Consider the following 14,428-nt stretch of genomic DNA (forward strand, 5'->3'; position numbering starts at 1 on the left):
ACTCGGAAGAACAAGAAGGTAGAGGAAGTCTTGGGGAACGAGAGCATGAGACACATAGGGTAAGGACTCCATGATGACAACAGAGAAAGACAGCTCTATATAGGGAAACTAATGACAGAGTATTGTCAACACCTGTGCGATTCTAATTGGAGTGCAATTACTGTGAAGACACAACCAGACTAGCGGAATAAAGTGCCTATGGTGAAGTGCCTAAGGGGAAGTGAGCTCACTAGGGAACACCCAGGAAAACAAAGACTGGCAGCGTGACAGTCTACTAAGGGAATCAGTCTCTTAAAACTGGCCTCTCGTGTCGCTAGAGGAGCAACTTCAGTGCCCTGAAGCAGAGGACCGGCAGGGAACGACTGACCTGACTGCTCTAACGCCATCACATGAGGGGACAAGCTTTCCCATGTTCAGGTCGTGATGCTCTGTTTCTAGGTCTGGCGATATGAGGAGCTGGACAGGTGGGACACTCAGCAGTTCCAAAAGACATGGGAACGGCGAGGGAGGAAGTGCTGGAATGCCCGCGCCTGCTTCTTTACCTCTTGAAACTTCTCTACAACCGTGTATACTGAACCGCCGAAGAGGCCAGAAGACAATAGCAGGGTATCCAGCAAGAAGAATTTGTCCTTTTTTTTTTTTACTTGGACAGATTCAACAGCAAGTGCCGCTCCATGGCCAACGCTGCATCGAAAGCAGTCAGGCGGGAGCGTGGCTTCCAAACAGCCAACACACAAATCATGTGTATCCCCACCCAAGATATAGCATGGGCAGAGGAACACGCTTCTCAATTGGACAGATTTCATACATGCTTCAGTGTGTGGCCAAAACAAGCTGCATAGAGACACATGCTGTAACATTATTTAATTGCAATTACACCATTTATCTCCCTGTTTTCCTCTTGGCTTAGTTCATTTTAGGTGACACTTCTATCTTCTAAATTAAAAAAATTAAGATAAAGCTTTCATTATTTTTTATATTATTTATACATAATTCTGACTGCAGAAAATCCATATTTCATAGCTGAAGATTTTGGCAAAGGCAAAATGCTTGATCATGCATGCTGATCATGAACATTAATAAGGAGATGAACTACAATATCTGCAATCCTTTATGGCAACATATACTGCAAATTCTGCCCCTTTCTTTTGCCACAAGTCCATCCTCTAATAACTCATGCTTCTTTATTCATCTTTTTTCTTCCTCTCTTTTTCTTCCATTCTCAGAGACTAAAGTCAAAGATAATATCTATAGAAAGCCCCCTATCTACAAACAGCATGGTACAGTACAGTCTCCGTGCAACTACGTTTCTTTGCATGCTCTTACGCATGTTACCATGGTACCTGTTGCCATGGAACTGTAACCTTGGATCCTTTTTCTGTCTGCTGGTTTCCATTTTCAGCTTCTTGTAGTTTTACAAATCCTAGAAAAAGGTTTGGATTTGACAAGGTACTTGTTATGAGGCAATCAGTACCTAATTGTTGTTTCCTGACCACATGCCAAGGGTCATATTTCATTCATATTTATTGGGTTTATTTTGAAGATATTTTGCAGTTATCCCTGAATTATTTGTGCTGCTCAGTTCCTGTTAACTTAGAGATAATAATTGTTTTGATGTTTTTTATATGAAGTTACACATACACCAAAAGTTTTTTTATATCATAAAGTATGATTAAAAATTTGAAAGAAGTATCTTGTGCTCATCAAAGCTGCATTTACTTGATCAAAAATACAATGAAAGCAGCAATACTATTTACAATTTAATGCATTTTTGTTACATTATAAATATCTTCATGTCACTTTTGATCAACATAATGCATCCTTGCTAAATTAAAGTATATATATATATATATTTTTTTTTTTTATCTCACTGTCCCCACACTAATAATGCCTTTGATATGATGTATTCATCAACAAGATCCTATATGTCTTTTAAAATGCATCATGACATGGAAACAGCAGTCAGATATATTTTTTATCTTATTTCTGTGCCTCTGTCCATTCATACATACTTGTTTGTCAGTTGCAGTATTCGTAGTTTCCCATCTGTCTGTGGTCTTGTATCTTAGATGTTGAACAAACATGGTGTCTGTGTAACTCATTGGTTTGGTGAAATGTCAAAGGCATTTGTGTTATCCATTGAGATTGGCTTAAAGGGTTAGTTCACCAAAAAATGCCATTCAAACTCACCCTCATGTCGTTCCAAACCCGTGAGACCTCCGTTCATCTTCGGGACACAGTTTAAGATATTTTAGATTTAGTCCGAGAGCTCTCAGTCCCTCCATTGAAACTGTGTGCACGGTATACTGTCCATGTCCAGAAAGATAAGAAAATCATCTTCAAAGTAGTCCATGTGACATCAGAGGGTCAGTTAGAATATTTTGAACCATCAAAAATACGTTTTGGTACAAAAATAGCAAAAACTACGACTTTATTCAGCATTGTCTTCTCTTCCGTGTCTGTTGTGAGACCGCTCAAAACACTGCGGTTTAGTGATATCCGGTTCGCTAACGAATCACTCGATGTAACCGGATCTTCTTGAACCAGTTCACCAAATCGAACTGAATCGTTTTAAATGGTTCGTGTCTCCAATAAGCATTAATCCACAAATGACTTAAGCTGTTAACTTTTTTAATGTGGCTGACACTCCCTCTGAGTTAAAACAAACCAATATCCCAGAGTAATTAATGTACTCAAACAGTACACTGACTGAACTGCTGTGAAGAGAGAACTGAAGATGAACAAAGATCCGAGCCAGATAACGAACAAAATATTGACTCATTCTCGAGTCAAGAATTGTTTCTGTCGGACGCGTCTGATTCGAGAATTGAGGAGCTGATGATACTGCGCATGCATGATTCAGTTTGAAGCAGACTGACACACAGAGCGTTTGAACCGAACTGATTCTTTTGGTGATTGATTCTGAACAGATTCTGTGCTAATGTTATGAGCGTGGGTAAACCGAGGCTTAAATTAAGTGCAATCATCGCCAATGACGTCATCACGTCGAGCGCAAAAGAACCGGTAAACCGTTTTCTTCAACCGGTTTATTTAATCGATGTCCGGAAGAATTGGTTTGCGGAAAAGAACCGAACTTCCCATCACTACTGGTGATCTGAAAACTGATGCAACCGGTTCTTGATTCGAGAACGAGTCAATCTTTTGTACGTTATCTGGCTCGGCTTGGTGTTCATCTTCAGTTCTCTCTTCACAGCAGTTCAGTCAGTGTACTGTTTGAATACATTAATTACTCCGGGATATTGGTTTGTTTTAACTAAGAGGGAGTGTCAGACACATTAAAAAAGTTAACAGCTTAAGTCATTTGTGGATTAATGTGTATTGGAGATGAGAAGTTTCAATCGATTCAGTTCAATTTGGTGAACTGGTTCAAGAAGATCCGGTTACATCGAGTGATTCGTTTGCGAACCTGATATCACAAACTGCTGTGTTTTGAACTCTCTCTCTTACAACAGACCTGGAAGAGAAGACAATGCTGAATAAAGTCATAGTTTTTTCTATTTTTGGACCAAAATGTATTTTCGATGCTTCAAAAAATTCTAACTGACCCTCTGATGTCACATGGACTACTTTGATGATGTTTTTCTTACCTTTCTGGACATGTAATAAACTGTGTTCCGAAGATGAATGGAGGTCTTATGAGTTTGGAACGACATGAGGGGTGAGTTATTAATGACATAATTTAACATTTTTGGTGAACTAACCCTTTAAAGACAACTATAAAGCTCATTGTGATTGGGTGGTAGAGGTATCAATCACCTTACTGATTTCTTTTGGCCTTTTTTTCCTGAACTTGCCCCTTGATGTTGTGTTTGGTTGTCACTTTTCACTTGCTTGTTGATTCTGTCGGTAAATTTGTTTTTATCCCATAGTGAATACTGTTAGTTTGAACACTGTCTAAAATCAAGCTACACTGAAAAAATTAGATGACACGTGGTTTATGAGTATATAACAGTACTTTCATTCTAATTTTTATTGTGTGTGTGTGTGTGGTCCTTTGCATGATGTAACTTGTGCCAGTTACTCTCTCAAACATTGAAAACTGTAATTAGATATATTTAAACTGTCTTACTGTGCTGCAGCTTCCAGAACCTCCTGGCAAGATGGTGATGACATAGACAAAAAGGTGATTCATATAACATCTCTGTGTATTTGTCCATTCTGGTATACATCTGGTATCTACCCATATTATGGGAATAATATACTTTAAAATAATTTATTTAAGTGTTTTTGAACACCTATTTGCATGTTAATTGCAATTAAATGAAAATGTATTAAAGTTTTTATTAATTCCAATATTTTATGTTAATTCTAATTAGCTGCTTTTTTGACCACATAAGTACTTAAATACGACTTAAGTACATTTTTATATACAATTTTGTAATTCTATTTAGTTTGAAATGTGGTTAAAGTGTACCACCAAATGTACTGAAAACATCTTATGATAGACTAAAATATACTTTGTAATTTCTATTAAATCTTGTATGTCAGGTATTGTTACACCTTTGCAGTGATGAAGTTGCAATTGAGTACATTTAAAATATTTCATCTTTAAATGTTATATCAAATAACAAAATTATAATCAAATACTTTACATGTGCTTTAGTATGTTAGTCAGTATCAAAATAAGTGTACTTTTTTTAAAGCATGGTAAAAAGATTATTACAACATGATTTAAAATTTACTTTCATTTGTAGTTTGACATAATTACAAAATGCACTTTTTAAAAGTGTGTTAAGAAACTTCATGAATGTGTACTCTTTGTAAGTACACTAAATTGGCCTTTTATTTCATGAATATATTATCTGGAAATACATTAATTTTTTTATCTTTAAAAATACACACTGCAATCAAACCGATATATGTTTTCCATCCTATCTTTCCATTGAATTCTTTATTTGGTTGTATAACGTGTTCCTGACTATTTTTATTTGTCAATAGACCAGAACAAGTTGGATGAACCTGAAGAGTGAGATGGATAGACAGTCTCCAGATCTGGACCCCAGGACCTCCACCCACAGCTTACCCACCGATATTTCTCAACCCAGTGAGTGGCCAATCAATGATTTCGTAAAATCAAACCTCCTTAAAGGGGACATCGGTTGCCCATTTTCCACAACTTGGAAATTACTTTTTTAGGGTCTTTATGAAATGCCTGAAACATTCTTTGGTTAAAATGTTCTCAATGGTCGTATAAAACAACACCCTTTTTCAAAAACAGCTCTATTCACAGTGACCCATTTTGGTGCATGTCTCTTTGAATGATAATGAGCGTCTGCTCACCCCACCCCTCTTTTTAAAATTACATCCAACTAGAAACACCTGCATTGCTTATGAGACATTGTTGTCGCTACAGCTAGTCAAGTGTGGAAATAATGGTGGACAGCGTACAACAGGCTGAGGGAGGAGATATGCTAATACAGGACAGTTTGTCAGTGATTGTGAGTGGGGCCTGAGCAGTAAGATGTCATACTGCTTAAAATTAAAAAAAAAGGAGTGAATGGGTATTTATCATTGTAGAGTAGTTGTGTCCACACACTACTAAGGCAAATGTATTGCAAACACAATGTAAAAGTGAATTTCGTATCCGATGTCTCCTTTAAAGTCACGTCAGTTCATGTCAGTTGCCATCTTGCTAACATCTCAGAGCAGCTATTTTCTATGTAGGTAACAGGTATACAAGTATAAGTCTTATCTGCTTGAATGGCCAAAGACTAAAATATGCAAAACTGTTTAAAAACAATTTAAATCGGCAATAAAAATCTGAGTAAAAAAAGGAATGGAATAATTTACAAATCTAATAAACTTGTAATTTATTCACAATAGAATATATATAACATTGCCATGCCAAATATTGGCTCATTTTGGATTTCTTGTGAGCTCAACATTCCAAAAAAATTGGAACAGGTAGCAATAAGAGGCTGGAAAAGTTAAATGTACATATAAGGAACAGCTGGAGTACAAATTTGCAACTTATTAGGTCAATTGGCAACATGATTGGGTACAAAAAGAGCCTCTCAGAGTGGCAGTGTCTCTCAGAAGTCAAGATGGGCAGAGGATCACCAATGCCCCCAATGCTGCGGAGTAATATCAGAAAGGAGTTTCTCAGAAAAAAATTGCAAAGAGTTTGAAGTTATCATCATCTACAGTACATAATATCATCCAAAGATTCAGAGAATCTGGAACAATCTCTGTATGTAAGGGTCAAGGCCAGAAAACCATACTGGATGCCCGTGATCTTCGGGACCTTAGACGGCACTGCATCACATACAGGAATACTACTGTATTGGAAATCACAACATGAGCTCAGGAATACTTCCAGAAAACATTGTCGGTGAACACAATCCACCGTGCCATTCGTTGCCGGCTAAAACTCTATACAGTAGGTCAAAAAAGAAGCCCCTATCTAAACATGATCCAAAAGCGCATGCATTTTCTCTGGCCAAGGCTCATTTAAAATTGGACTGTGGCAAAGTGGAAAACTGTTCTGTGGTCAGATTAATCAAAATGTGAAGTTCTTTTTGGAAAACTGGGATGCCAAGTCATTCGGACTAAAGAGGACAAGGACAACCCAAGTTGTTATCAGTGCTCAGTTCAGAAGCCTGCATCTCTGATGGTATGGGGTTGCATGAGTGATTGTGGCATGGGCAGTTTACAGATCTGGAAAGGCACCATCAATGCTGAAAGGTATATCCAAGTTCTAGAACAACATATGCTCCCATCCAGACGTTGTCTCTTTCAGGGAAGACCTTGCATTTTCCAACATGACAACGCCAGACCACATACTGCATCAATTACAACATCATGGCTACGTAGAAGAAGGATCCGGGTACTGAAATGGCCAGCCTGAAGTCCAGATCTTTCACCCATAGAAAACATTTGGCGCATCATAAAGAGGGAGATGCAACAAAGAAGACCTAAGACAATTGAGCAACTAAAAGTCTGTATTAGACAAGAATGGGACAACATTCCTATTCCTTAACTAGAGCAACTCCTCAGTCCCCAGACGTTTGCAGACTGTTATAAAAAGAAGAGGGGATGCCAGACAGTGGTAAACGTGGCCTTGTCCCAACTTTTTTGAGATGTGTTGATGCCATGAAATTTAAAATCTACTTATTTTTTCCCTTAAAATGAAACATTTTCTCAGTTTAAACATTTGATGTCATCTATGTTGTATTTTGAATAAAATATTGAAACTTCCACATCATTGCATTCGGTTTTTATTCACAATTTGTACAGTGTCCCAACTTTTTGGGAATCGGGTTTGTAAATTTAAATGCCCTTTGTAGAGTAAATGGGAAAATGATTTTAATTAAAAGACGGGCTTTCTTTTCTTACAGCTGCCATATTGAGTGGTACAATTCTTCTGTTCATTTTTCTATAAATGTTTCATATCCTCCTCCTTAAACTGTCTCTTTCTCTTTCCCCTTGAACATGATGCTAAAGTGAAGTACCATAAATCTTTATAAATTCTTTGTTTTACAGACTTTCCATACAATAAATCTGCTTCACTGCCAGGATATGGGCGGAATGGCATCTACAAGGTAAACTTCATAAGACCTGATATCTGTGCATGAACACAGCAACCCACCACCTTTTGACATGCCATCTGTGTTTGATTTTTGGGAATATATGTGAGCTGTGGTCACAAATGCTGTCATTCACTCTCTCAGTAGTGAAGAATGTTGTGATCCTAGATGGATTTGTCAAACCCAGCTGTTGGGACACCAGAGGGCTGTTGTAATCGCACACATCAGGACACACAGTCACAGATCAGTTAATGTAGACATATAGCTGAGGAGGCCATAATGCTCAGAGGGTGTGTCTGTGTTTGCGTGCAGTAACTTAGAAGTGTGTCTTGTTCTGGCTGTTTTCTATGTTGTGTTTTGATCTTGAATTCTGGCTCCCTTAATGGACTATACTCTCTAATGACACAGCGGAAAATTCATACTTGAGTTGCCAGTGTCTTCCCTTTTTTTTTTAGAATGGTACGAAACCTTCTCCTGTACACTAGGTGGCAGTATTTTGCAACAGTTCTTTGTATCTCAGGACAATAAACTACTTGAAAACAAATATTACACATTTTTTATATCTAATCTGGTCTGACATAGTGTCGCCCTTTACTTTCAACAAGCATTCACAAAGGCATGTGAAACAGAGAGCTGGTCATACATCAATATTTATAATCAAATCCACTGGCAAGCTCCAGCCCTTCGGATTCAATGCTCTGTCTGTGCAAGACTTTAATCTTTAACCTCAGGAAATGAAAGAAAAACTTTCACAGTTACAGCAGCTTTTCTGTTCAAATATGATATTGTTACTCTTATTTGCTTGTAGCAAAAAATAAATAATGATGGTATGGTTAAACTTTTCGTAGACGCTTTTAATGTGACAACCTTAAAGGGATAGTTCACCCAAAAATGAGAGTTTGATGTTTATCTACTTACCCCCAGGGCATCCAAGATGTAGGTTACTTTGTTTATTCAGTAGAACTCAAATTATGATTTTTATTTTCAGTCGTTGCAGTCTCTCAGTCGTACAATGCATGGCAAATGGTAACATAATCTATGAGAGTAAAAAAAAACTGCACAGACAAATTCATATTTAACCCTGCAGCTCGTTACAATACATTGATGTGTAAAGACACAAAACAATCAGTTTGTGCAAGAAACTGGCCAGTATTTATACTAATTTAACTGTTAGAACTCTTGTGAATGTGCTTCACTGAAGCAAGCGCGTGAGGCATTCTTCTTCTTCTTCTTCTGCTTTATGGCGGCTCGCAGACTTATAAGTGCATTACCGCCACCTATCTCTCAAATGGACCATTGACACTCTATCTACAATCTCAATTAGGAGTGTCAACAATATGAATACTTTTCAGTTTCTTGAACAGACCAATCGTTTTGTGTCTTTACACATCAATGTATTCTCACGAGCCGCAGGGTTAAATATGAATTTGTCTGTGCATGTTTTTTTTTTAACTTTCATCGATTCTCTTACAATTTGTGATTTATTGTACGGCTGAGAGACTGCAATGACAGTCATAATCATAAAAATCATAATTTGTGTTCTACTGAAGAAACAAAGTCACCTACATCTTGGGATGCACTGGGGGTAACCAGATAAACTTAAACATTTGGATGAAATATCCCTTTAAACCAGACACTGAAATCAGTTCCTTCATGACATAAATGTGCCTGTAGTTGAAAAAACAACCATCCACTGTTTTGATATTATCATGCATTCTGCTTGTGAATAAATATGCACCATATATAACTAAGAATTTGACAAATCTTGTCATGCATTACCCTTTTCCTAGGCGGCTGATCTTGGCGAGGATGAGGGTGATCATGACTCATCCTGGAGTGGAATGAGAGGTGAGTGGGTATTTACATAGATAATAGATGTGTCGCATTTTTACCATACAAATTGAATGGTTGTAATTTATTTTTCTCCTTCTCCTTTTTTCAACATCTTTCCGGTTTTCCATGGTTTCTCAGAGTACAAGGTGAGTTCTGGTGTGTATAGTGGATTGCTGTAGAATGGAAATGAAACAAGGTGCAACTTAATACAGCATTAAATACAGGGTCACTTGTAGTGTTGTATATTGTGTGGTAAATTTAGAAAGACATTTAGATACAAAACTGTGCCTTTTCCATTCATCCTGTATATGTGTCATTTCAATCATTTTGAACATTGTTGGGTTCATATAGTTTAATATCAAATTTGAATGCTTGAATGCATTTGTCTACAATAAATAATTCTGATACTGGGTTGGCACCTGTAAAAACAGGTCCTTAAACAAAAACCAGTATGAGAACCAGTAGTTGATCTAAATACATGATCTGTACAGAGATTTATGTATATACAGTAAACTACTATTCAAGAGTTTGAGGTGAAAGATTTTTTTATTGTTGTTGAAATACAGGAAAAACAGTAATTTTCTGATATTATTACAATATAATACAACTGTTTCACTTGATTGTTATCTTCAAATATGCTGATTGGGGTGTAACTATAAAAAAGAACAGCATTCATTTGAAGTTAATATATTTTATAGCAAATGTCTTCATTTTATATTATTTCTTGTGTGTGCATCTGTGTAATTGTGTCTTTCACATCCGTGTATTTTGCAGGTCTACCCCTATGACGTGCTTGCTGTGACCCACAGAGTCAGAGTAAAACTACCACGGGATATCGACCGCACCAGACTGGAGGTAATATTTTATTAGACATTTACTCAGTGGTTTTGTTTAGCGTGAATACTGTGCGTTTTTAATTGATTGCACTTTGGAGCATCCCATGTTATGATTGAGCGTTACGTTTGCAATGATTGATTTCTAAATAGAGTTGTGTCAGCCTTTTTAATATGGAGCATGGGTTGACTTATTGCTGTTTAATTATTATTTTGCCAGTATCAGTCTGGATCAAAGTATGCAAGAAGGCAGCCAGGCAAAGAGTTATGTATGTTTGTGTGTAACTGCACATCTACCAGTGCCAGTGTTTGTGAGGTTATGGCTTTGTTGGGCCACAGTCCACATAATATATCCTGGACATTGTGTCAGTGTTATTAGTGGGTTTAAATGAAAAAGGGAAGATAAATGTTTGGCTCACTTGAAGTTCAGCATGAGTTACGAGAGATGTTGATTTACAGATCCCACTCCCTAACTGTTAGCTTGGAATCATTGTGGTTAAAATTGTAATAGCTGAAAATATGTGTCTGTGTGTGTGTGTGTTTGTCCTGATGTCCTGATATAAGGGGCCCTTGTCACATCTGTTTGAATTGAGCGTGATTTGAGTCACTTGCAACACCCAAAACTTTCCAAAGACGGTGATTTCAGCATCTATTTGGAGATGTTCAAGATACCCACACATCTGCAAGTGTTACAGTACCACATACAACAGAGCCTGAAAGAATAAAGATTTACACAAATCCATTCTGGAATGGTTTAAAACAAAATTGAGGTCATAGGCTTAAAAGCCTGGCAACTTTAACAGCACCCCATTGGTGTTTGTAATCCTGATTATGCTAAAGGCAGTGACTGTCCTGCAAAGCTTTAGGTGACACATGCATATAGATGGTTGTAATTATTGTCAATGTTGTATTATTTGTCGCTCTGTCTTTAATCTGTGATGACGTTTGCGCCATGCAGATATCATTAGCAGAATAAACAGTGCTTAGATTCCTGGCAGAGGTCCTTTGAGTTTGTTCTGATTAAGCTTTGATTAGATGTTTGACAGTGTTATTTTAGGCCTTTATAGATGAATGACTATACCATGGAGCTATTCTGCATGCTTTAAAGATATTGTTCACCCAAATTTAAAATGCTGTCCTCATTTTTCTCCCTCATGTCTTTTAAAGCCCATATAACATTGCTCTGTGTCTGTGGAACATGAAAGGAGTTATCAGAAATGTCCATGCTGTTCTGTTCCATACACTGAAAGTAGATTTGAGTAGCTTTTAAAGGATTTCCAATGAATAACCATTTCTGTTTTGGTCTGTTCCTCACACAAAGCTTCCAGAAGAATTGGAATTAGGTCTGTACTTTTTTGGGGGGAAATGTAACTGTAGTTTGTTTGATAAAAAAAAAAAATGCAATTGATATTTAAAATGTGATTGATCAATTAAATATATAAGCTTCAGCTTTGCTGCATGTGCTTGTTTTTAGGGCTGCGCTATTCAGTCATAAATGTTGTGAGTATCAATATTTTAAAAAATCTATAAATAATAATAATAAAACAACTAAGAATTACTTTTACTACATAAACATATAAATCAAATCAGGATATATTGCTATTGTAATATTTCACTGTAAAATGTGTTTCAAAATTATTTTATTTTATGGTACAACTGTAAAATTGTGCGTTTTTTATGCTGTCCTTTGGTAAAGTGCAGCTCGAACATTCTCTTCAGAATATCTTCTTTTGTGTTCCACTGAAGAATGAAAGTTTAGAATGACACAAGGGTAAATAAATTACTGCAGAACTGTAATTCCTTCTAAATTTGCCACTTGAATCTGTGAAGTTAAAATTCAAATAATTACATTTGCCGTAATTCTTATCGTTTCAGAGGCACCTGTCACCTGAGGACTTCTTCAGTGTGTTTGGGATGACCATTGAACAGTTTGACCGTTTGGCCTTGTGGAAGAAAAATGACCTTAAGAAGAAAGCCCGCTTGTTTTAAGTTAAGCTGAATCGCTTGAAGGAAAGCAAAGATCAAGAGAAAACCTCTTCTTATCTTCTCCTGTGTGCATGGAGGGATGAGTGTGAGAGAAATATATATGCACCTCCGTTCTGCTGCATGTCATCTCATCTCACACTGAGGAAAAGTGCTTTCACAATGCTGTTTGCCATCTAGCTCCGTTTGTGAACACCACACCACATGGCCTGAATGTTACTCTGATGATGGATGGTCAGAACTGAATTCTTTACTATTCTCCTTGTTTTTCTCTGATTGTCTTTGATCTTGCTCTCTTGGCTGTCTTTGTGATTACTGCATTGTATTCTCTCTTTGTTAAAAAAAATGCTTAATAGTGATATGAGCCACTTTCTTTACATTTTATACCGTTGATAAACATGGCCAACCAGCTCTACTTGTAAGTCTTTTTGTTATGTAATAATATCAGTCTTCCCTTCCCCCCATGTCTTTATTTTTTTTTATTAGTCTTGTCTTTGTCTACGCATATTGTTTGCTCAGTGTCTTTCTCTCGCTTTTTGTCTCTTCAGTGTCTCTTGCTTGCCTGTCCCTCTTCTTATCTCCTAGACATGATACTTAGCTGCTGCTTGGACTGTAATATCAGCTTTATGGAATCTCATCCATCCATGGCTTCAGCATGACCGGGCCAAAGACTCAATCGGAGCAAGAAGTCAACAAAGCACCTTACACCAAACCTAACCAGACGCAATGCAATAAAACAACAAGAAAAAACCTCTTCCATGTCATATTTAGTCCTAACCAGCCTCGAGTGTGAGAAGCAAAGACCAACAGGACACTTTCTCAGTCGCTTGGCTTCTATTTCCACCACATCATGCTGGGTAGCCCCGCCCACTGTGAAATCTCATTGGTTCTTCAGAACTGTTCATTAAACATCATATATCTTCTCATTGGCTGTGATTTTGTCACATCACGCATAAGTTTTCGAACTTGCTGTATCGCGCCTGGTTAGGACAAAGTGTTAGTTGATATGTTTAATAATCTTCACTGTTGCTGAATGGAAAAATGCAGCGCTTTTGTGTTATATTATGTATTTGTTTGCTTTCCAGGTCAATGTCATGATATTACAGTTATTCAATAAGACATTTAGAGTTGTTCTAAACTGATATCTGGACTTCACATACAGTACTCTTGCCATATACAGTATAATGTGCACAGAACATATAGTTGTAAACTTCATCAAGAGCATCAGCTAGACATTCTCATTGTTTTAATCAACATAAATGAAAGTGCTCACGAGTAGACACTTATTTTTTTATGTTTTTTTTTTTTTCATACAGATGTTAACCAGATACTTTATTTTCCATCTGCTAATGATTGCAACATTCACTTTAGCATGGAGCCATGCCAAAGTCAACAGATTCTGTAGCAATTAGCAAAACTAATACAACCCAACACTTAATAAAGCATGTAGTTCAGTGGCGCTTTATTTTAAACTCAAATATGATTGTTTTTCTTCTTTCTTTTTTTGGGGGATTGTTAATAAATGTGTGTACAGTATATTGTTGTAAATGTCTGTTACACTCATCTTGTCTCTCTGTAGGAATGCACTGCATTTACTAGAAGCATCATGTAATGGCTTCACATAAGACTTTATGATTAATTATGACATGTTGTTTGATTTGATATCTTAAAGTTATTGAGAGTTTTTGTTTCTTCAGACACATTCTTAAGTTGTACCATGTCTGTTCTAGATATTTAGGTAGATACTTGGTTCTTTTTCTTATGCCAATGACTCAAATCTGCAAAAAAAGAAGAAAGGTATTTTGTCCTATAACTTTATGAATACATTACATAAATATGTCAGAAATCTGGAACTGTTAAAAACACCACCACATACAGTAAACTAAGTTCTGAGTCTGACTAATGATAACCATGTGTAACGTGCCTATATCTTGTACAATACCAAGGCAACAATGGATTTTTTTTTTCATATACTGCTCAGCAGGGAAACTTAGATTGTTTTGCTTTGTTGATTGTGAAAGTATGGCGTTTCTAACCAAATATGTGTGTATATCTCATTCTTAAGGGTCTTAATGTAACGTTTTTCATGCACTAAATTTCAGCCTTCGCCTGTCATGGCAAAATCTGTTGTTTTGGGGAAAATACAATACAGTAAAACTTGTCTGAAACACATGAACATGTTTGGGTCTGAGTGCGTAGGTGGAACTCTTCCCAGAAAACCATGTTGAGCTG

At 36.9% G+C, this 14,428-nt stretch overlaps 1 protein-coding gene across 5 annotated transcripts in view; it reads left to right on the plus strand.

The window, feature by feature from the left end:
* The window catches only part of LOC113056100 (actin-binding LIM protein 2-like), a 72,426-nt gene extending 58,752 nt beyond the window's left edge, over window positions 1-13,674 (plus strand). For 3 of the 5 annotated variants that reach the window (XM_026222592.1, XM_026222591.1, XM_026222594.1), the window contains 8 exons: window positions 1,227-1,280; window positions 4,101-4,144; window positions 4,960-5,065; window positions 7,504-7,562; window positions 9,338-9,395; window positions 9,519-9,526; window positions 10,155-10,235; window positions 12,089-13,674. In XM_026222592.1, the coding sequence (XP_026078377.1) occupies window positions 1,227-1,280; window positions 4,101-4,144; window positions 4,960-5,065; window positions 7,504-7,562; window positions 9,338-9,395; window positions 9,519-9,526; window positions 10,155-10,235; window positions 12,089-12,202 (524 nt within the window). In that variant the 3' untranslated portion in view covers window positions 12,203-13,674. The remainder of the gene's footprint in view (window positions 1-1,226; window positions 1,281-4,100; window positions 4,145-4,959; window positions 5,066-7,503; window positions 7,563-9,337; window positions 9,396-9,518; window positions 9,527-10,154; window positions 10,236-12,088) is intronic. The other 2 variants (XM_026222593.1, XM_026222595.1) reach the window with 1 other exon arrangement.
* The last annotated feature ends 754 nt before the right edge of the window (window positions 13,675-14,428 follow it).

This window comes from Carassius auratus, chromosome 37 (assembly GCF_003368295.1).
Source record: "Carassius auratus strain Wakin chromosome 37, ASM336829v1, whole genome shotgun sequence".
Lineage (NCBI taxonomy): Eukaryota > Metazoa > Chordata > Actinopteri > Cypriniformes > Cyprinidae > Carassius > Carassius auratus.